The sequence below is a fragment of the Hemiscyllium ocellatum genome, chromosome 11, assembly GCF_020745735.1.
Source record: "Hemiscyllium ocellatum isolate sHemOce1 chromosome 11, sHemOce1.pat.X.cur, whole genome shotgun sequence".
NCBI classification, from domain to species: Eukaryota; Metazoa; Chordata; class Chondrichthyes; order Orectolobiformes; family Hemiscylliidae; genus Hemiscyllium; species Hemiscyllium ocellatum.
The window spans coordinates 26,438,122-26,461,887 of NC_083411.1; the positions used below are offsets into that span (position 1 = coordinate 26,438,122).

At 42.0% G+C, this 23,766-nt stretch overlaps 1 protein-coding gene across 2 annotated transcripts in view; it reads right to left on the reverse strand.

Moving 5' to 3' along the window:
• The window catches only part of chrdl2 (chordin-like 2), a 62,913-nt gene extending 42,124 nt beyond the window's left edge, over window positions 1–20,789 (reverse strand). The window contains exons 1-5 of one of the 2 annotated variants that reach the window (XM_060832080.1): window positions 20,403–20,789; window positions 19,012–19,173; window positions 16,919–17,031; window positions 15,553–15,649; window positions 6,586–6,731 (exon numbers count right to left, since the gene is read on the reverse strand). In XM_060832080.1, the coding sequence (XP_060688063.1) occupies window positions 6,586–6,731; window positions 15,553–15,649; window positions 16,919–17,031; window positions 19,012–19,173; window positions 20,403–20,490 (606 nt within the window). In that variant the 5' untranslated portion in view covers window positions 20,491–20,789. Of the gene's footprint in view, window positions 1–6,585; window positions 6,732–15,552; window positions 15,650–16,918; window positions 17,032–19,011; window positions 19,174–19,821; window positions 19,922–20,402 lie in introns of those variants that run through there. The other variant, XM_060832081.1, reaches the window with a different exon arrangement.
• Window positions 20,790–23,766: the final 2,977 nt, after the last annotated feature.

Consider the following 23,766-nt stretch of genomic DNA (forward strand, 5'->3'; position numbering starts at 1 on the left):
TCCAAAAGGTAAAATTATTCATTAAATCAACTCCCACCAGGTACTTTTAGGTCGCTATTGCTTGTCTGGGTGTAAACAGAGTTAATTTAGACTCTCATTTTTCTCGAGCAAAAGTAAATATAAAAAGAGAGCACTGTGTGATGTCCGCCCTAAGAGCTTGGCGAAGATGAAATGTTTCTATTAATTTGGCGCCATCAATTTGGCATTCCCGACGCTACAGCGAGTGAAAAACAATCTCGCAAATAAATTTCCACAAGCCGACGTGTGTTTTGGCTCCCCACTGTGGGAATAGTACTGGGACTCGAACATTCGACATGTCAAAAAAAAATGCTGCAAGGGATCGCTCAGCCTGCGAGTGAAATCCGCCTATTCAGCAGTTTCTGTAAGGCTTTCATGCGATTTTATTTTACAAAATCATTATCTAGACTCACATCCCGTTCGTTCAAGCTATGGAAAGCTACAAGGGACGCAGTTGTTCAAGACTCAGATGGTTGTTTTTTCAATGTAATTACCGAGGGTGAACTCAGCCAGGTATGCTTTAAAGGCACAGCTGCCAGGCTTATTTGTAATATTTTGACTTTAAGGACAATCGACCCATGAACCAAGAAAGTACTGTGTGTGTGTCTGTGTGTGCTTTCGCTTACTCATCGTAGTGCTGTTAGCTGGATAAAGCTCATCATTCTGATCTGATTTACTATTTTGTTCGACGTGTACTTTATGACGAAGGTCACTGTAATAAATCGCCTAGGCTTCTCCAAATGATAAAACAACTAAAACTGCGAATGCTGATGGTCTATAGCAAAAATAAATTGCTGCAGAAACTCAGCAGGTCTGGCAGCATCTGTGGAGAGAAACCAGCGTCAACCTTCTGAAGAAGGATAACTGGACTCCAAACATTAACTTTCAACTGATATTTCTTGTGTTTCGTGTGATTGATTAAATGTTTACTATTAGTTGGTTAGTTGAACAAGACTATAGGGAAGTACTAACAATTGTTTAACTCATAAATTTGTACAAATTAATGAAATAAGTTGAGATGGCTGGAAAGGTGATGTGCTGTAGCTGTATGATGTGGGAGCTGGCTGGTCCCATTGTGAATGGCAGTGACCATATCGGCAGCAAGTGTTGGTTGCTGGAAGAACTCCGGATCAGAATTGATGATCTGGAATCTGAGCTTCAAGCACTGTGGCACAGTTGAGAGGGACAGAATTCCCTAGACACTTTGTTTCAGGAGGCAGTCACACCCGGTAGATTAAGTAATTCAAATTCAGTCAGTGATCAGGAACAGGGTGGGACTGCAAGTGAGGCAGGTAGGGGAACAGGCCCTTCGGCCCTCAATGTTGCACCGACCTTGTGAACTATTCTCAGCTCGTCCCCCTACACTATCCCAAAATCATCCATGTGCTTATCTAAGGATTGTTTAAATCTCCCTAATGTGGCTGAGTTGACTACCTTAGCAGGGAGGACATTCCACGCCCTTACCACTCTCTGCATAAAGAACTTGCTTCTGACATCTGTCTTAAATCTATCATCCCTCAATTTGTAGTTATGCCCTCTTGTACAAGCTGACGTCATCATCCTCGGAAAAAGACTTTCACTGTCTACCCTATCTAACCCTCTGATCATCTTGTATGTTTCTATCAAATCACCTCTTAGCCTTCTTCTTTCCAATGAGAACAGACCCAAATTGCTCAGCTTTTCCTCATAAGACCTTCCCTCCAGACCTGGCAACATCCTGATAAATCTCCTCTGCACCTTTTCCAATGCTTTCACATCCTCCCTGTAATGGGGTGACCAGAACTATACTGAAAATGTGTTGCTGGAAAAATGCAGCAAGTCAGGCAGCATCCAAGGAACAGGAGATTCGACGGCTTATGCCCGAAATGTCGAATCTCCTGTTCCTTGGATGCTGCCTGACCTGCTGCGTTTTTCCAGCAACACATTTTCAGCTCTGATCTCCAGCATCTGCAGACCTCACTTTCTCCTGACCAGAACTATACACAATATTCCAAGTGTGACCGCACCAGTGTTTTGTATAGTTGCAGCATGATATTGCGGTTCCAGAACTCAGTCCCTCTACCAATGAAACCTAACACATCGTTTTCCTTCTTAACAGCACTATCCACCTGGGTGGCAACTTTCAGGGATCTTTGCGCATGGACTCCAAGATCCCTCTGCACATCCACACTACCTAGAATCTTTCCATTGACCCAGTACTCTGCCTTCCTGTTATTCTCCTTTGTTACGAATGCTTTGAGCAATCAGCTAAAGCACCTTAATGCTAATTTTCTTATGCTCATGGAAATCATGAGGATTAGAAAATTAGCATTAAGGTGCTTTACCTGAATGCTCAAAGCATTCGTAACAAAGGAGGTGAATTAACAGCATAAATCATTGTAAATGATTATGATGTGGTAGGCATCACAGTGACGTGGAGTGGAGAATTCAGGAGTAGAGGAGCCTTAGCCCTCGACTTTGTCCAACAGATATGAGACTTTTGTTCCTTGTATGGATGAGGAAAAGAGCTGTGGATAGGATGAGCCAGCTGACCATGGCACCATGGTGCAGAAGGCCATTCAAGGGAGGGGGGGGAGCAAAAAGGCAAGTAGTTGTTATAGGGGATTCTATAATTAGGGGGACAGATAGTATCCCTTGTGAGCCGGATCAGGAGTCCCACATGGTGTGTTGCCTGCCGGTGCCAGGATGCCGGACATCTGAATGGCTTGAAAGGATACTGGAGCGGGAAGGGAAGGATCCAGTTGTTGTGGTCCACATTGGCAATAACAATATAGGCAAGGCTAGGATAGAGGACCTGTTTGGGGAGTATCAAGCACTAGGAAGGAAATTGAAGAACAGGTCCTCCAGAGTCATAATCTCTGGATTACTGTCCGAGCCATGTGCAAATTGGCATAGGGAAAAGAATATTAGGGAAGTAAACACATGGCTAAGAGATTGGTGTGGGAAAGAGGGATTCCCTTTCATGGGCCAATGGCATCAGTTTTGGAACTGAGGTCATCTGTACCATTGGGATGGTCTCCACCTGAACCGATCTGGAACCAGTATTTTGGCGAAAAGGATAAATGGGGTGGTCACTCGGACTTTAAACTTGAGTCGAGGGGAAGGGAAAGGGAAAGCAACAGGGACTATGGAATCAAGTAGAAAGATAAGCAGCAGGTTAGCATGTGTGTGGGGTTTAAGTTCGAAGCAGACGAACTTAGGAATGAAGCAAAAAGGAAGGATAACTTAGGTAGAGGTGATGGAAATCATGAGGATAAGAAAATTAGCATTAAGGTGCTTTACTTGAATGCTCGAAACATTCATAACAAAAGAGATGAATTAACAGCACAAATCATCACAAATGAATATGATGTGGTAGGCATCACAGAAACGTGGTTGCAGGGGGTTCAGAACTGGCAATTAAACATCCAAGGATTTACAACTTATTGAAAAGACAGGAAGGTGGGCAGAGGGAGTGGGGTTGCCCTGTTAGTTAAGAGTGAAATTTAAATCTATGGCACTAAGTGATATTGGGTCAGGTGATGTGGAGTCTGTGTGGGAGGAGTTGAGAAACCACAAAGGCAAAAAATGCATAACGGGAGTTATATACAGACCTCCCAGCAATCGTCAGGACCAGGGGTGCAAGATTCACCAGGAAATAGATAGGGCATATCAGAAAGGCAACGTCACGGTGATCATGGGGGACTCCAATATGCAAATGAACTGGGTGAATTATGTTGCCAGTGGATTCATAGAAAGGGGGATTCATGGAATGCCTACAGGATGGCTTTTTGGAACAGCTTTGATGGAGCCCACAAGGGAGCAGATTGTTCTGGACTTAGTTCTGTGTAATGAGCCAGACTTTACAAAAGATCTTAAAGTCAGGGAACACTTAGGAGGCAGCGATCATAATATGGTAGAGTTCAGTCTGCAGTTTGAAAGAGAGAAGGCAAAATCAGATGTAATAGTGTTACAGTTAAATAAAGGTAATTACAGGGGCATGAAAGAGGAACTGACGAAAATCAACTAGAAGCACAGCCTAGTGGGGCAGACAGTAGATCAACAATGGCAGGACTTTCTGGGTGTAATTGAGGACACTATACAGAGGAACACCCCAAAGAAAAGAAAGATGACCCGGTAGTGGGGGGTGGGGGCAAACAACCATGGCTGACGAAGGAACCCAGGAAATGTATCAAAGAAAAAGAGAAAGCCTATGAAGTGGCCAAGAGCACTGGGAAGTCAGAAGATTGGGAAGACTATAAAAGCAAACAGAGGATAACAAAGAGAGATAAGGAGGAGGAGAATCAAATATGAAGGTAAGCTAGCCAGTAATATTAGAAATGATAGCAAAACTTTCTTACAATACATAAGAAACAAATGAGAGGTAAAAGTAGAGATTGGGGCTCTCCAAACTTCATCAGAATGCCTAGTGATGGGAGATAAGGAAAGGCTAGTGATGGGAGATAAGGAAATAGATGAAGAACTAAACAAATACTTTGTGTCAGTCTTCACAGTGGAAGGCATCAGTAATATCCCAACAATTAAGGAGAGTCAAGGGGCAATGTTGAGCATGGTGGCCATTACAAAGAAGAAAGTACTTGAAAAGCTAAAGGGTCTAAAAAATGATAATTCTCCTGGCCTGGATGAGCTACATCGTAGGTTTCTGAGGGAGGTGGCTGAAGAAATAGCAGAGGCGTTGGTTATAATCTTTCAAAAATTACTGGAGTCAGGGAAAGTCCCAGATGTTTGGCAAATCGCTGTGGTAAACCCCTTGTTCAAGAAAGGTTCAAGACTAAAGACAGAAAATTATAGGCCAATTAGCCTAACCTCAACTGCACATACAATTCTAGAATCCATCTTTAAGGATGAGGTTTCTAAATCTTGGAAGTGCAGGGTTGAATTAGAACAAGTCAGCATGAATTTAGTAAGGGAGGTTGTGCCTGACAAACCTGTTAGAATTCTTTGAAGAGGTAATAAGTAGGTTAGGCCAGGGAAACCCAGTGGATGTTATCAATCTACACTTCCAAAAGGCCCTTGCAGGAGGCTGCTGAGTAAGGTGAGGGCCCTTGGTGTTCGAGGTGAGCTACTGGCATGGATTGATGATTGGCTGTCTGACAGAAGGCAGAGAGTTGGGATAAAAAGTTCTTTTTTGGAATGGCAGATGGTGATAAACGGTATCCCACAGGGTTCAGCGTTGGGGTCACAGCTGTTCACTTTATATATAAATGATTTCAATGAAGAGGTATTCTGATGAAGTTTGCCAATGATATGAAGTTAGGTGGACAGGCAGATAGTTCTGAGGAGATGGGGAGGCTGCAGAAAGATTTAGCCAGTTTAAGCGAATGGTCCAAGAAATGGCTGATGAACTTCAATGTGAGCAAATGTGAGGTCTTGCACTTTGGGAAAAAGAACACAGGCATGGACTATTTTATAAACGATGAGAAAATTCATAAAGCCAAAGTACAAAGGAGTGCTAGTCTAGGATTCTGTAAAGGTTGACTTGCAGGTTGAATCCGTGATTAGGAAAGCAAATGTAATGTTGTCATTTATCTTGAAGGTTAGAATGTAAAAGTGGTGATGTGCTACTGAGACTTTATAAAGCTCTAATTAGGCCCCATTTAGAGTACTCTGAGCAGTTTTGGGCCCCATACCTCAGGAAGGACATTCTGGTACTGGAGCGTGTCCAACAGAGATTCACACGGTTGATCCCTGGAATGGTAGGCCTAACATATGATGAATAGCTGAGGATCCTTGGATTGTATTCATTAGAGTTTAGAATGTTGAGGGGAGATTTAATAGAAACTTGCAAGATAATGCATGGCTTAAAGGTATTTCCATCAGGTGGAGATATTAGGACTTGTGGGCACAGCCTTAGAATTAGGACGGGTCAGTTTAGAATGGAAATGAGGAGACATTTCTTCAGCCAGAGTGTGGTGGTCCTGTGGAATTCAATGCCACAGAGCGCAGTGGAGGCCGGGACATTAAATGTCTTCAAGGCAGAAATTGATAAATTCTTAATCTCACAAGGAATTAAGGGGTATGGGGAGAGTGCGGGTAAGTGGCTTTGAAATGCCCATCGTCCATGATTGAATGGCGGAGTGGACGTGATGGGCCAAATGGCCTTACTACCATTCCTATTTCTTATGGTCTTATGGTATAAACTCCACAGATACTGCCAGAGTCACCTAGAATGCCATGGCTAGTGGAGGTACTGGAACACCATCCTCTCCAAGCCACACACCATCCTGACTTGGTACTATCTCTCAATTCCTTCACTATAACTGGGCCAAAACCCAGCAGCTATCTGCCTAACAGCACCATCGCTGTCCTTACTCACTCACCCCAAGAACTGCAGCATTCACTAAAGCAACTCCTCACCACCTTCTCCAGGTCCATTAACGATGGGCAGTTAAAAAAAAACTGACCTGTAGCCAGTGAGGTGCCCATCCTGTGAATGAACCTTAACAATACCCTATATGTGGCTTTAAAAACGTTTGAAATTACATGAAATATTAGCACTCTGGCCAGGAGGTTGAAGGTTTGTATGGCATGTTTTTGTTAATGGTCCTTGGCAGACTGTGTACCTACCGAGCAGCTGCATTGGGCACACTGGTTTGGGTGCCGAGACAGAAATAGCCCCTCAGCCACGAACATCTCTCCATGCTGATAGCTGGTGCCGTTGTATTCACAGGATTTCCCAACGATTTTAGCAGCTGCTGGAATATGATGCTCATCTGCATTGGAGAGGGGAGGAATGGCATTAAAAATAGCAAATGTCTACAGAAAGCCATTTCGACTGGAGTGAAAATAGCAATGAATGTATACTTCATGTTATCAACTGTTCAGAATGTAAAAAAAATGCACCTGCACAATGCGCCAGATGCATCTGTGTTAAAAGGTGAGAGAACCTGCATTCATATAGCACCTTTCGCGACTTTAGGCTGTACCACAACGTTTTACAGAGAATGAATTACTTTTGAAGTTTGGACATTGTAATGTTAGACTTTACTTACACCAATGCATAGTTTACACTTACCAATCACTAAGTACAGTCTCTACTTACTTGATGTATTGCTTCCTTCAGCAGCTATACTGTAGGGAATCTAATCTAATCTATAATGTATTCATCATCTTTTTTTTCTGGCCGATTGGGATAGAATTCGAAGAACGCTAGTCACATTTTTGTTATTTACAAATCGTAGAACAGTCTCGGGGGTGTCTTGCTTTTTTTGGGGGGGAGGGGGACGGCAAAGAGGGTTGGGGGAGGATGGACGAGGAGCTGCAATTTCGCCGCCAGACGTTGCAATACGTTGAATACATGGCGGACTGGAGGTGACTGGAGAAGTTCGTGCCTGTATCTTCGCTGCACGGTGCACTGCCCAGTTATTAAAGTAGCGATAGAGATATGGGGACTGAGGGAATGTGTTTCTAATCAGGCGAGTTACGAGAAGCCAAAACGATTGTTGTGTGACGTGCATTCAGCTAGCTCCTGGGGCCAGGCGTCCACACATGGATACCAAGATACTGCCCTCGACAACAAATAAACATAGACATCAAAAATAGTACATTTAAACACATCCACGCTCCCCTAAAACCGAGAGCACTATAAAATCAACATTTATTCTACTTAATTCGCTTTGTGACGGTTTTACTAGCTTTGCAGCAAGACTTAAACAGAGGTTGACTCAACAGCATATGTTATTCTGGATTCAATCGTCACGCTATTCTTTTCATGTTACATTAAAAACAGTTCAGACTTACAGAACGATACAACACAAAGAGGCCATTGAGCCCCTCTGCTGTTTGGTAAAACTCCCATTCTTCTGTTCTGGCTTTGGAATGTCCTTATTAAATCTACTTCAACCCATTCCAACTAGGCATTCCGGACCAAGGAAAATAGGTATATTTTTAAAAATCTTAGCCCTTCTAATTTTTCCCTCTATTACCTTAGATCTGTGCCTTACTGATTTTTCTAATGCTTTGAAAATAATTTTTTGCGTTTCTGTATCAAAATCCTGCAACGTTTAATGCCCTCTATCAAAGGGTAGCATGGTGGCTCAGTGGTTAGCTCTGCTGCCTCACAGCGCCAGGGCCCGGTTTAATCTCACCCTTGGGCAACTAGTCTGCCTGACTTTACACTGGATGCTCTGGTTTATTCCACAGTCCAAAGATGTGCAAGCTAGATGGATTAGTCATATGGAATACAGGGATAGGATAGGTGGGACACTGTTTGGAGGATTGTGTGGAATTGATGGGTCAAATAGCCTGCTTCCACATTATAGGGATTTTAAAGCTACTCTTAATCTTCTCTGCTTTCAGAAGTACAGCTTCCCCAAACACCTGAAGTCCCTAGTTCTCCATATCATTCCCTCTCCTGCATATTTGCAATTTTGTAAATGTGTTTTACCATCACTAAATTTGTATAAAGCTAAAGTAATATTAAGTATACTTTTTGGAAAGTCAGTTATCTCTCAATCAACATTTCTTTGTTAAGGAATTCAATTAAGTTTATTTTTAAAATGATTTACCTTTAACAAATCTGTGCTGATTTGCATTTATTTACATACAATTTTCTTAATTTCATTTTCCCCACACCACCAAGATGAGGCTGTCAGGTTTGGAATTATTGGATTAATCACCCATTATTTTATAAACCAATGTGACATATTTGAAATTCTGCAATCCTCTAGGTCTATTACCAAATCTAAGAATGATTGGAAGATTGTGGCTAGAACCTCCATTTCTACCTTTACTTATTCAATAACCAGTAACTTGACAGGATAAGTTTTCTGTTTTGGTTGCTGCCATTCTTTTATGTTCCTACTTTTATAAAAATTAATCATATCCAATATGGATAGAATATCCACCTTTACTGCTACATTAGCAATATCCTGCTGTTTAAGACAGATGCAAGGTATTTATTTAATACCTCAGCCATACCCTCTGCTTCACTTGAAATCCTTTTTGTCTCTTACTTGGCCCTACCTTGTCTCTGACTACCTTTTTAATGTACAATCAATATCTGGACTCCTTTTTTGTTTACACTTTCTTACATTTCCCCTTTGCTCATCTTATTCTTTTCTAGATCTATTTTTTTTTTATTTTCCAGCAACCTCAAAAATGTCATAAACCTTTTTGATCACTTCGTTTTCATCTCTAAATTTTTAATCATACATGGAGCTCTGCTTTTAGCTGTTATCCCTCTCCCTCTTGCAGGCTTATGCCTATTCTGACAATAAAAACAGAGACATTCTCATGAAGGGTAATTGTCAGCCTGAAACATTGATTCTCTCTCCACAGATACTGCTTGATCCAATGAGTATTTCCAATATTTTCTGACTTCAACACAAATTTCCAGCATCTACAGTACTTTGCAACTGTATCAGACATTTCTTCCTTGAAGACTTCCCATTGTTCATACTGTTCTGCACGCCAAAGTTTGACTCTATTAAACCTGGGCTAGATCTCATTTTAATTCCCAGAAATTAACTAGCTAAGTATTTGCACTTTCAATTCTTCTTTGTTCCTTTTCATAAGTATTCAAAATGATATTAGGATCACTATTTCTAAATAGTCAATCATTGGAAATATGCTTCATCCACTCCATTGTCTTAATCACATTTAGCACTCTTTCTTTCCTCATGGGATTGGCAACATATCTGTAATACACATTTTCAAGAAATCTTCCTCCTTTTAGAATGTTACAATTGATCAAATCTGTTCCTGGCCACTGTAAGAGTGACTCCACTAATCCTACATGCCCCTGTCTCTCTATGTAATGCTGCAAATTCTTTCTTCTTCAGTTGTTTCTCCAGTTTCAGTTTGAAAGATTGATTTATTGAATCTGCCTTTGTACTCTCATTGCATACTAAATATTTATTTAATATAACACTACCTCCTGTTTTACTGTTAACAACACCTTTTTCTTAGTGTACAATGAGAGTGCAAAGGCAGATTCAATAAATCAGTCTTTCAAACTGAAACTGGAGAAACAATAAATCCTTTACATTTGTCTTCAGTGGAGAAGAAGGTGTTGTTATAGCAGTAAAACAAGAGGTAGTGTTACACTAAATATTTTATTGCAGATCCTAATCACTTGCTACATCATTGCTCCTTGAAAGTGGAGTCGCAGGTAGATAGGATAGTGAAGAAGGCATTTCGTATGCTTTCCTCTATTGGACAGGGCATTGCATATGGGCATTGGGAGGTCATGTTGTGGCTGTACAGGACATTGGTTAGGCTACTTTTGGAATATTGTGTGCAATTCTGGTCTCCTTCCTATTGGAAAGATGTTGTGAAACTTGAAAGGGTTCAGAAAAGAATTACAAGGATCTGACCAGGGTTGGAGGATCTGAGCTATAGGGAGAGGCTGGGGCTGTTTTCCCTGCAGCATCACAGGCTGAGGGTTGATCTTTATAGAGGTTTATCAAATCATGAGGGACATGGTTGTGGTAAATAGGCAAGAACTTTTCCTGGGATGGTGAAGTTCAGATCTAGAGGGCATAGCTTTAGTGTGAGAGGGGAAAGATATAAAAAGGATTAAAAGGCAATGTTTTCATGCAGAGAGTGGTGCATGTATGGAATTTGCTGCCAGAGGAAGTGGTGGAGGCTGGTACAATTACAGCATTTAAAAGGCATCCGGATGGGTACATGAAGAGGAAGGGTTTCATGGGATATGGGCTAAGTGCTGGCAAATGGAACTAGATTAGGTTAGGATATCTGGTCAGCATGGACAAGTTGGACCAAAGGGTGTGTTTCTGTGCTGTACATCTCTATCATTCTATGACCTGTTACTATCCTAGTTTATACTGGAATAATTAAAGACCTCCATTACAGTTAAATAGTTCTTGCATCTTTCTGTAATTTGATGTCCATATTCTCTATTCAGTATCTTAATAGGACTTCTTTACTCCTTTAATTGCAAGCAAATCAATTCTGTTTTTGATTCCTCAACTACATCACCCCTCTACATGGCGAAAAATAGTTTCTTACTGCCACCCTCTTTTTATTCCAATCTATTTCTTGTATCCAATAATAAAAAGTTCCCAATCTTCCTGTTCTCTGAGCTTTGTCTCTATCATTACCATAGCCTAACATGGTGTCGTGTACCTGCAGTTCAACCAATGTATTTCCATGGTATATGCAGTTACACACGTGCAAATGAATTATGATGCTGTGTTTCTCTGCCATTTTGATTAACAGGTTAGGGTCTTGGGGATAGCCCAAGGAAATACTGGTCACACCTGCAGTCAGGGTAGAAACTAGTTTTCTGTCTCTTAGACTGGAAAGCCACCTTGATCAGAGGCTGACAGCTCTGTTGTCTGAGTAGAACATTGGAAACAGTTGTTACTGCTAGCTCTGCACTTGTTGAGGTAAATTAAGCTGGGTAGGAGCTTTGAAAGTATTTGGAAGTCAATGAGGGGTTTGGGTTGCAATTTGCGAGGCAATGAGGAGAGGGCAACATACATTGTTACAACTTGGGAACCCTCTAATGGGCCAGGTTAAAGAATGACTACCCTTCCATGCCTGCCAAACTGATCATTTGCTGGGGGCTTCTCTTATGGCCAGTCAAATGGCAGTCATGGCAGGATGAGACTCTTAAGTTGGTATCAACTTCCCACTTAAGGACCTTAATTGGCAACGGGTAGACAAGTGGCTCAATGCTATTCTCACCACTGATATAATTGCTGGGGAGGAAGGGGTGGGGAGTAGATACTGTATTTAGTGGATTACTCATTGTATTTAGCATGCTGATTCGAACACACTTGTGTTCTTGGATTTAGAGGGCATGAACTCAAGAGAATGAGCTAGAGTAGGCCATGTGATATGTTCTGCTAACTATGCCATTCAGTATGATCATGGCTGATCTTGGACCTCAACTCCACTTTCCTGCCCACTTTATAATCCCTTGATCCCCCTGGCAGTCCATCATGCCCACATTATTTTCCGGTAATATTGCCTCTTTAGCAGAAGCATGTTCCAAAAGAGTTTAAGCTTTTTAAATAAAGAAAGCAATCTTATGAAACATGATGCCATTTTGATGATATAGCACATTATTAATGACTAATATATTATACTGCATTTAATAAAAAATCAAAAGTATTTTGCACCAGAATAAAGCAATATATGATGTATTGTCAAGCTTCACAATTCCTGCCCTGCAGAAATATGAAAGCCTTGACTATCTAGTACGTATTATGCCCCTAAAATAAATTGTTTGCTTGCACCACAGATCACCCAAAGAATTTATGCTAATTAACAGCATGTGGCTCTCAAAAGCCACAAGCCTGGATAGTGTAGTATGTCACATTTATGGATGTTTTTTGTGATGGCCTTTTGAACGCACTGCTTCTCTACGATGTGATATTTTAAAAAAACAATTTAAATATTTTAAATCTCAAAGATAAAACTCATATCTTTTGTAACACTACGCATAGATGTGCTGAGTATGTTTGAAAACTGAGCCACTATTTGAGATTATTTTGAAAAGGTACAGCAGAAGCTTTCAGTTATGTTACCTCTATTTTACCACCACTTCATTCTTTCCAAAGGAGCTATTAAACTTGCTGTCATCTGAAAACATCTAATAGGTCATATTTGTTAATTTCAAAAGAGGCTATTAATTTAGGCTGTTCATGGAGACTGGAAATTTGCAATATTTTACCATTATGAGAATAATGACACCAACCAAAGAACACCTTCAAATCTGCTTTAAAACTTGTCCTGTTTCACCATCTGTCCTCAAAACTGGAACAGAAAACTTTGGTAAAAATATAAAGCTAATGAAGGTTTTTGAATATAAGTTGGGAAATTACATCTGTCAATCTCACTCTGCTATTCATGTTTTCACATTAGGATTGATGTTACAAATTTTCATATATTAACAGGCCATGTTAATGTACCCAATCAGCGGTGTTATAATCTATCATAATATAGACAGCTATGGCTACAGTAAAAGAAAAAATTATATTACAACAAGTTATAATATATAAATGTGACTGTTTTATAAACTTTGATGTGTGATATAATTGATGTTTTATTTTGTAACATGCACATTTTATACAATGCTTCTTAAAATTCTTGTTTATTAGAGATATCGTTGCAGAAAGTTTTGTATGGTTTTCATCATTGTTCTGTTATCTGCACTGTCATATGTTTCATGTTCATAAGCCTGTGCATTTTTTTTTAAGTATTGGAACTTTTCTAGCCATCAAATTGCACCATAATTCATGATATAAATTGGCAATCAAAATTATACAAGAGCTCTCACCCAAAGTATGACCTGTTTCCCTCTCTGTAGGGAATGCCACCACACTGTGGAATACTTCCAGCATTTTCTGTTTGTCTCATAGTTTCAGCATCCATTTTATTCTAATATATCTATTTATCCAATCAGTGAAGAGTCAGAATCAGGAAAAATAATTTAGAATTGTGAATTCAATGTTTTCTGTACCTCATTTGACAATCTAAAGGGAGATTATATTAAGAGATTAGTTTTAAGAAGTTTTTATTTTATTAAAATTGAAGTAGTGATATTTCATACCTGTAAAGTTAGTTTTCTGCTGGTGTTTGAGACTTAACTGGCTGTTCAAAGGAATTTAGTCCTGATCTACAGTGCAAATATTTTAACATTGTATCACTGAATACACTCATATGAAAAGCCAGGGCAATGCAGATATTATTTTTGCAAAGCTTACACAGGAGCTTATGAGTTCATCAGCAACTTCTGGATTTTTGTTTTTACTTTTCTATACATTCTTGCTAGAAATTGTTCCCCAAGTTATACAGCAACAAGGAGCTCTTTTAAACAGAGAAGTAGTCAGTCCCAATTTTAGTTAATTCTGAAGCAACCTTGAGCTGTGAATGCAACAATGGAATCTCAACCAAAATAAATCCTGAGAAACATTCGACAGAACTGACTTTCAGTGCATAGTTTGTGCTGGACTTGGACACACTTCAGGTGATGGAAGGCTGATGTCCATCAGTAATACCTGTTGAAACTTATGTATCTTTACATGTGTCTATATATACATGTGTAACTGTGTTTGTGGAAAGCAGTATGCTTGGAGCCCAGTGTACAATGTATCGATGATGTGTATCTTCTGACAGATTAACTAAATAATTGTAAAAAGGTATTTAATACTGATTCATGTCCTACTTCAAAAAAAAACCCACCGGAATAATGAGCAATCTATCAGCAATGATTGTCATCCTTTGATAGGTGGGTGCATCAATCAAAATTCTCTACTTTCCCAGCTACAAATACTAGGGCTAGTGAATGTAGATTTTGCAAAGAGACATTCTGATGTGGCTTTGGTGAATCTTCTGGTAGTGGTAATTTAACTGATACCTTGGTCAGAAGAGAGTATTCATTTCCTAATATGCCTTCGATAGCTGTACTGAATATTATTCTACAGTGAGAAATATTTTTCTACATTCGTTTAAGTAATGTCCAGTCTTTATGTGATCATATAAAAAGCCAGTCACAGGGGGATATGTTCAAAACTCTATATACTGGTTCTTTTTATTAAAGTTAAAAAAGTAAAATTCAGATGACAGTGCTAGCTCACCTATGAGAAATTCAACCTGATAAACTTTCCTAAGCAACTATAATTTTCGGCAGTTTTTATTTAACAATGGGGATGTGTAGGAAGGAAGTGTGTCATATATTATCCAATTTAGATTAGATTAGATTCACTACAGTGTGGAAAAAGGTCCTTCGGCCCAACGAGTCCACACCCGGACCCATTTCCACTCTGACTAATGCACCTAACACTATGGGCAGTTCAGCATGGGCAATTCACCTGAACTGCACATCTTTGGACTGTGGGAGGAAACCGAAGCACTCAAAGGAAACCCACGCAGACACTGGGAGAATATGCAAACTTCACACAGACAGTCGCCCGAGGCTAGAATCGACCCTGGTCCTGTGAGGCAACAGTGCTAACCACTGAGCCACCATGCTGCCCCTAATTATACGTGCTATATTTTACTTTAGCCTATATGGACTAGCACCTATCTGTTACAGTTTTCAGGCTGCACATTAGACCTTGCTTGATTGCTGTCAAAATGAAGCAAAAATTGAAATGTTCAATGCATGAATATAGTAGGTAGTTATTTATACCAGTTCATCGAACATTTTAACAGAATCTAGATTGTTCAATGTGTGGAGGCAAATTCTAAGTGTGAGAAAATGTACCTACACACAATAATTCAATTTTGGTGGTACATTTGCACCACCAACTTGCAATTTAAATTCTGAGGCTAGAGATCAGGTTGTTAGTACCCTGACAGACCAGGGATGTAGGCAGTCTTTCATATCAAATACATCAGAAACTGTTTGCAGCTTGACTTAGTTCATCTTCAATTTGTGTAGCAGATGTTTTTTTAAAAAGAGAAACTAATAAACCCAGTGTTTCCTTGTGGAATTTATTGGCAAACTCTCACCAACTACAGTCCATAAAATGAAATCAAATAAGGGATCAGACTACTTGCCGCAATCGCCAACACCTCTGACTGAGTAGATGCTGAAGAAGAGGCAGACGGTGTCCTTACCTGGCACGCAGTGAGGACAGCACTGCTGTGGGACTGTCACTGGGCTGGAGCAGTGGATATTTGGGCATTTCACTCGATTGCAGGCCACGTGTCCATTCTGGAAATTTAAATCCTTTGTCAGTCATTAAAATACAAATTCAGACATTACACCGAAGAGAGTTTACATGGCTTAGAACTGGGCTATCTACATTGTACTATCATCAAGGAATCATTGTCAGCAGGTAATGTGCTCATCTCACAGTCATTAAAAACTCATTTTGTTGTCTTATTTTGCTACATCTAAGACTCTATATAACCTCTAAAAACTGGACCTTTCTCCAGTGCAGCGTTTATATGGTCATTTCTAATTGATTCTTTTTCAATGCAAATTGTATCTATAAATATTTTCATCTCTGACTCATTCACTTTATTGTTTATGGTCAACTTTGAAAAGTTAACCATGATGAAGTTTGTGCAGTGCATTTCCCGATGCAGTGATAAACTGCTGAGGAGAACGTTCCCCTCCACCTCATCACTGACCCTACCCCTCCATCCCATCACTGACCCTATCCCTTCACCTCATCACTGACCCTACCCCTCCATCCCATCACTGACCCTACACCTCCACCTCATCACTGACCCTACACCTCCATCCCATCACTGACCCTACCCCTCCATCCCATCACTGACCCTACACCTCCATCCCATCATTGACCCTACACCTCCATCCCATCATTGACCCTACACCTCCACCTCATCACTGACCCTACCCCTCCATCCCATCACTGACCCTACCCCTCCACCTCATCACTGACCCTACACCTCCACCTCATCACTGACCCTACCCCCTCCATCCCATCACTGACCCTACCCCTCCACCTCATCACTGACCCTACCCCTCCACCTCCTCAATCACCCTTCCCCTCCACCTCATCACTGACCCTTCCCCTCCACCTCCACTGACCCTACCCCTCCAACGCATCACTGACCCTACCGAACCCTTGAACACTGGGGGGGATGCCTCTCTATCGAGCTCCGACACTGTTCCATCAATTCTAACTTCGCCAAAAGCGATCACAGTCAAGGGGTGAGGCCAGGTTTTGAGTTACGGATCTCGGTACTCCAATTTTTAAAAGCGAGACTAACCAACATATGCCGGAAATGTATCTCCGTATCATCTCGCTGTTTAAACAGGAGCTGCGCTCGGACGCTGTTCGCAAGCTTGAGCTGTTCCCGCCAAGCTTGGAACGATCACGGTATTTCTATTACAACAGAGCTCAAGTATGGTTCTGTTTGGCTGTACACACTTTCTACACACTTGGGTTTACACATTTACGCCCAGGATCGCAAACGCTGAAAGGAAAAAAAAATGAAGATACCAATATACCTCCAAACAGAGACAGGTTATACAATACACGAATCCATAGGGCTCCAGGTAAGGGTGCCATCTCTCACCCAAGCGGTACTTCTTATCCTGGAACACGCAAAAGGCGTCCGACTCTGTTCAAAGAAATGCAACAACCGGAATGTGAGCAAACCGACCCGATGATAGCTGCCTTTCATTTAACATTAACAAGGAAACAGCCCGAGATATCTCCACAGACCGAATCTAGTGTCTAACCACACACAGTTCAAAACCACACAACTCCAGGTTATAGTCTCAACAGGTTTATTTGGAAACACTCCCTCATCAGGAGCAGCGCTTCGAAAACCATTGCTTCCAAATAATCCTATTGGGACTATAACCAGGTGTTGTGCCGATTTTAAGGTTGTACACCCCAGTCCAACACCGGCACCTCCATATCATTGTAACCACACATATCCAAGTCATGCAAATGTGAGATGTGGCGGCCCAGTCAGGTGTGATGATGTATTGAACCTGCCCAGACATTGAAGTGCTCAGCCTTGGTTACCGAGCGATTGGACAAGATTAGAATGTTTTCTGTTGTAAATAACCGGTTTTTAAAAAAAACTGAAATGAAGGAGAGATAGGAACTCGCACACAGCTGGGGAACATGCAATGGATTCCACTCAGTTGTCCCGGAATGGGGTTCGTTTTCCCCGTTTTTGAGCGATCAGCAGCCGATTATTGCAGTTAGTTTGCAGACGAGACAATGTTAGTTGGAGCTAACCAGTACTGTTAGATTCTGGATTAGTGGTGCTGGAAGAGCACAGCAGTTCAGGCAGTTCGACGTCTATTTTACTGCTCCTCGGATGCTGCCTGAGCTGCTGTGCTCTCCCAGCACCACTGATCCAGAATCTGGTTTCTAGCATCTGCAGTCATTGTTTTTTACCACAGCACTGTTAGACCCGAGCGGAATCCCGACAAACACGGCATCCGCAGTATTCCGCTTTTCGAACATTCCGCCCTGACCCAAGACCGGTTGTTTTCACAAACTGGTCCAGTCCAACCCAGCCCTGAGACGAAATTGTCTCTCAAAGGAAGAGAGCGTGTCAGAATCCGCACACTTCCAGCTTTATCTGGTTATTTCAATGTTGGAACCCCATCCCTCTCTCCCCCCCCCAAAAAAAAAACTGAGTGGCACTTGTATGTCAAACGTCAAAATTCTGCAATGGCTTTGACCAGAGGGAATCCTTGACATTAGTTTCGGGTTAGAGTTAGTGTAACATGCGGTAGAGGGGAGGGTTGGCAGGAACTACAGCGATTCTTTCCAATTGAGGTCGGAGATAGCAGTAACCTATATCGGCTTGGGGTCAGATTGAAGTGAAAGTTAACCAGTGCTCCTGGGTGAAGCCGGTAAAGCCATCATTCAGGTCTGGGTGCACAGTGATGGGAAACTGTAGGCGGTGCTCTCAGTTTAAGCAGGGCCATGTGATAAAGCAAAGCAGCAGTGGTGGTTTGTGGCTAGAAAGGTGACCTGTGATTAAAACTGGGCGGCTCTGCATTTTCGGTGATAGAACATTATACATTAAGCTCAGAGGTCAATGAAGATAAGCCGGGGGGGGCAATTGTTCATGCATTGCCCCACAGCACAATCCCCAGGCTTGGCTCAAGGATTGGAAAGGGCAATAGTTCCATTCCTTGGCGGGCCACTAGGATCGATAGCCTTGTTTCTGGACGGAAATGATGGAGAGGGCCGGGTTAGGTTAGGAGCAGGGAGCTGCGGCTGTGGAGGAGCTGAAGAACGGCATTTGCATGGGGTTCGGGTTATTTGGATGGAGCAGCCCGTCTCCCCAATGGAAAGGGCTCAGGGGCCGGCTTCAACATTAGCTCCTCCGCTGTGCTGTAGCTCTGGGAGCCGCCTGCCCGGCTCCGAGCAGGGTGGGAGAATAACAAATGAAGAATCCTTGAAATAATAAATAAAACCGTTCGCAATTGGGGGTGAGTTGTATGCGCTGGACATGAACCCTGCTTTGAGGACACGCCTGCATGTGTTTGGGTGTGTTGTTGCTGTTGGAGTGAAGTTGCTCTCCCTCCCCGGTGAAGGGATGAGGCAGGGCACCGAGTTGCCCACTTACGCTTGTCTTGCTCAGGTTTGCCCGCGTCCACCTTGAGGAACATGAGCGCGCAGTAAAGGACCAGGCGGAATCCCTCTCTGCCCGTCAGTCTCCAGCTCGCTCGCATCCTTCCGCACAGTCCGGGGGCCAGGTCTCCACGGCAACTGCTCAGCAAAACGGGCGCTGTGTTTTTGAACGGCGGAAAAAAGAGAAAGCGGGGTGTGGGGGGGGGGGGGGGGGGGGGGAAACGTCACTTGAATGAACGCGGCGGTGCAGCCCCCTTCCTTCCTCTTTTGGTTTAGTTTGGTCGGAAGATACAGCCAGACTGCGCAACAAATTCCACCAACACGCCTGACTTTCCCCTTCCAAAATAAATCACGGCATATTTTAAAACACATTGCACACACGCTCAGACACTTCAAGGCGTACGTTCCCCCCCCCCCCCCCCCCCCCACCAATCCTGGGCTGGAAAGTTTCAAGGTATATTTAAAAGCGGACGCTTTACTTCTGACTGGACTGTTAAAACGTCAAACTACTGACCCGACACTAAGTTAAAGACATCATCGCACCCCTCTCTCAGCGCAGACCGTCCTTGGATTTCACGCATTAATTTTTTTTGTCAGGAAATAGGCATGTCTTTTCAATGTAATTTCTGAAAATGACTGCTGAGATAGTGTTGCGTTTAAAAACCCACTTCACTGTTGACCGTCCATGTGAGATTACTTTAATACCCATTTACACGCTCAACTGTGGCTCTCTATAATATTCAGACAGGATTAAATGTCAGGATTAATTGGCACTCATTCAGTTTTAAATTGTTTTTAAAATTACCTTCTTCAAAACCTGTGCGATTGATTGACTATAGTTCAGTGTTCCTTTCAGATGTGATACCCCCGTCCTTTAATTGGGCAGCTGCTATTTTCCATCACTCTCTGAGTGATCGGCTTGACTTGCACAAGACCATTCTATTTTTGAAGTCTGTTTCCAGTAGACCAGTGAGGACCTTTAATTCCTGATGCAACCTCGCCTGAGTTACTGGAGATGTCATCCAGTATTTTCTGGCAACACTCTTGGTATGTTGCTGGCGAAAGTTGACGAAGGTTTGAAATAAATCACTTCTACTCGAACCTCGAATTTCTCAATGCTAAGACTCCCAAGTGACATACTGGTAAAGTACATGATGGTCATGCAGCACATGTAAGGAATAACTGTCCAACGCAAATTACGTTCGTGCCTCGGAGTAACTATATTGGAATATTGGTCAAGAAAACGGTTCTCTAACCAATCACAGCTCCAACTACTGTATTACAATACCAAAAGAGTTTACACATGAGTTCGAGTTTGTTTCCAATCAAGTATAAAGATTTTAACTCGGAGCACCCTTATCCCATTAATACGAAGGAATGACTTACCGATAGCTGTTGACGCTGCAGTGTTTAGGCGCCTATTATTGGTCCCCTTTCTGCCTGAGAAGTCGGTCCAGTTACACAGCGCGTTCATACAATGCACTGTCCTTCGTACTGGCTGACGACAGGTTTTTCAAACGGTGTGGGGTATAGCCGAGTTGCTCAGGGGCACAGCAGCTCGGATCAAAGAATCAGTTCAACTGTGCAGTTCCAACTAGTTTGGTAGATCAGCGACTGTCTTCTTCAAAATCCACCCCTTAACACAAAACAAACAGAAAATTGAGCACCTTGTGTGCAGGACTGTGCGTGTGTGAATTTCTGGGCAGCACACATGCAGACAATGAAGTCATATCCCCAAGCCTCTCTGACAGTCTAATGACCAGACACTGCCCCAGTGTTTAATGTTCACACTTTCATTTTCTGCCAAGTGTAACTTATCGTTTCTGAAATCCCTCGGGTGGCCGAGCTGCTGCAGGGGATCAGAGTGACTCAGCAGCGACCCCCACTGGCTGCTACCCCTATGACAGCCTCAGGGTCTGCAGCGTGGGCCGCGTGGATTCAGCGCCGCTGTACACAGCGTGGTCACTGCATAACCATTTGGAGCGGATCAATCATTTGGGGAACTGGTGGCTGACTTTTAACAGGATTCTCCCTTCTTCTCCACCCCCCCACCCCCCACATTTCAAACCCCTTTCGCATATGTGATCTGGCGCGGAGATTTCAAACAACCAAGACGCCTTGGGCACGCATTGGATGCTCAGTGAGGGCGCATCACACACCAGGAAGGCAGTAACTTCACTTGCAGCCCTTTGGCAAACTTGGTGCAACTCAATACTGACCATCAGAACGCTAAATTGGTGTCAGAGAACCCCGGAGAACAAAAGAATGTTCGCCAGCGAATTGCAAGTTCTAAAACACGTCTTAGGAGAGTGGTAATGGAATTTATGATAAATTGTTTAAAACAAAATGCAATGAAGCGTACTTTGGTCAAGCCATTAAGAACTGTTATTTAAGCTCGATAAGGAAACAGATTCAAGTTGGGGTTAGTACCCGGAGTTGCCTGCAATAAAAAAAAACTCCTGTGTCTTTGCTGGCCCCCCTCACACGGAATCCACTGTGTTCTCAGTTTCTGCGAAAATTATCTGTCTTGGACAAAAGCCATTTCATTTGTGACATGCACAAAATAAAGCGATTGTACTCGACTCATTGTGGCATGGCCCTATATTAAATAGTTTGTCGGCATTGCGGGGAAAGCGAGGGAGGCAGAGTCACTTCAGAACGCACCAAACAATCCCATTACCGGACGTAAAGTTCAGAAAAAAAAATTGTATTTAACAACAGACTTTTGCAATTTGCTTGCTGGTTGGTATATAGAATGAGGTCCAATGAAACAAATAATTTTCCCAAACGTTGCACACCGTCAGTCACTTTTAGAGACATGCTGTCAAAGGCTCTGTTTTCAACGCTTCTTGAATCCTGGAAACTCCGGTTATATTTATAAAGGTTCTGTATTTGAAAAAAATAACGAGAGGGTCGCAAAAATAAAACGGTAATGAATAGATTTTTTTTTGCCTCTCCTATCACTGAGTCATCTGCAAATCAAATACAGAAGGATTAGAGCACTAGGCAGTCCGAACCGTTACACAAGGAACTCAGAAATGCTTTGTAAATGATTGAATATTTAAGGAATTCCATCTGACATCATATGGTTTCCGGACTTTAAAACAAAATGCAACATGCCCTAGATAGTGGTAGACCTTTTGTAATTTTGTAAATTAGGGGGACTGACAATTTTCAAATTATTTCAATCTATTTATTCTGCCCTGACAAACACCATTACTTACGGATATATTAAACTTTTAAGTACCACGTGTGTTTTTCAAAGGACATCCAAGCGAAGGTTGGCTGAGAATGTAAATTTGTGACTGTCATATCCCTGTGTGAAGCATTCAGCCCCCTAATTCATCAGGAGATATCCCACCAGAAGAGTGTCAAGGCAAGTTTAGACAGCAACTCAAAAGGGGAGAGAGGCCATTCAAAAAGAAAATAAGCTCAGATCTCCTGTGGATACAGGGACAATAAGAAGCTGATTACCCCTCTCAGTAGAAAACCCTGCCTGTTTGTTGTGTTGCAGAGTGCAGGCATGGTATGAGATGGAAGAAAGGAAATTCTGGCTGAAAGGCATCTTTGTGTTTTATCCTTCGCAGAATATGTTTAGAAAGGCGTTTAAATAAACAGTTACCATCGCGGCAATCTGTGCTAGTGTGTTGGTTGGGGTTTGAGTTGCGCTGTGCTAAAGTGTGACATGAAGTCAAGCTGATCACTTCCACTAGACACTCCTGCATGGACAGGTGAGAAGGATTAAAACCCCGGTCTCTTTCTGATTGCTTACAGCAAGTTATCAGTAGAGTCACTGTTTAAGGAAACTGGACAAACTCCTTTTAGCTAACTGCAGAACCAAGAATCCCCAAACACCTACTCAACTGCCAGAGGGAGTACTATTGAAATCACCTTGTCAGCTACATCATACTTTTACAATCCATTCATCATGGTCAAGTCAAAAGCTGATTTGTATATTTTCTTTAACATTTACTTTTTAGACAACTCATTTCTAAACTATGTGTATGTGTGTGCGATTTAACATTTTTTCTTGTGGTTTATTCACTATAAACTCACTCTTTAACTCAAGGAAGTTGGTGAAATTGCTCCATTTATAACGTAAGTACATTTGAGCTGGGAAAAGTTACTCATAAGGAAAGAGTTTTTTTAAAATTGATTCTGTTATGACCAACCAAATGAGGGGTGGAATTAAGAATGGGAACCAGTTCATCCCTCCTTACCCAGGTGCATGACATTTTATGGGCATCCCATACGGAATCATCATTAATTGGGAAACCATGCCCACAGACCAATTGTAACAATATTTTTTTAGTTTGCTAACTGAAAACAGGTCTAACCCACATCACTATAATCTTCACCATAGGTAGTTCAAGGAGGCAGGTCATGAATCTACCTCAGTTGGAACAGGGATCAAATCCCTTGCATATATTTGCCTCCCATTAGTTGTACAGTCCACCGAGCAAGCACTCCCAACAAATGCAAGTTGTTGCACCAATGTACACTTTCACATGTATGGTGTAGCCTGGAGCTTTGGGTGGTGTTGATTGAGGCTCTAGGTTCTGACCATCGCATGGCTGACCTTGGTATACGGTAGAGGGACTTACAAGTTAAAACTCAACCTGAATAATTATATTTCAAATATTCCTTCTTTTACGATTGGTCCTGGAATAGGTCTTGAATCCAAGGATTCTGCCTCAGAGGCAGGAGCTGCTGCCTAATGCTTTACAAGATCCCCAACAATTGTAAACTT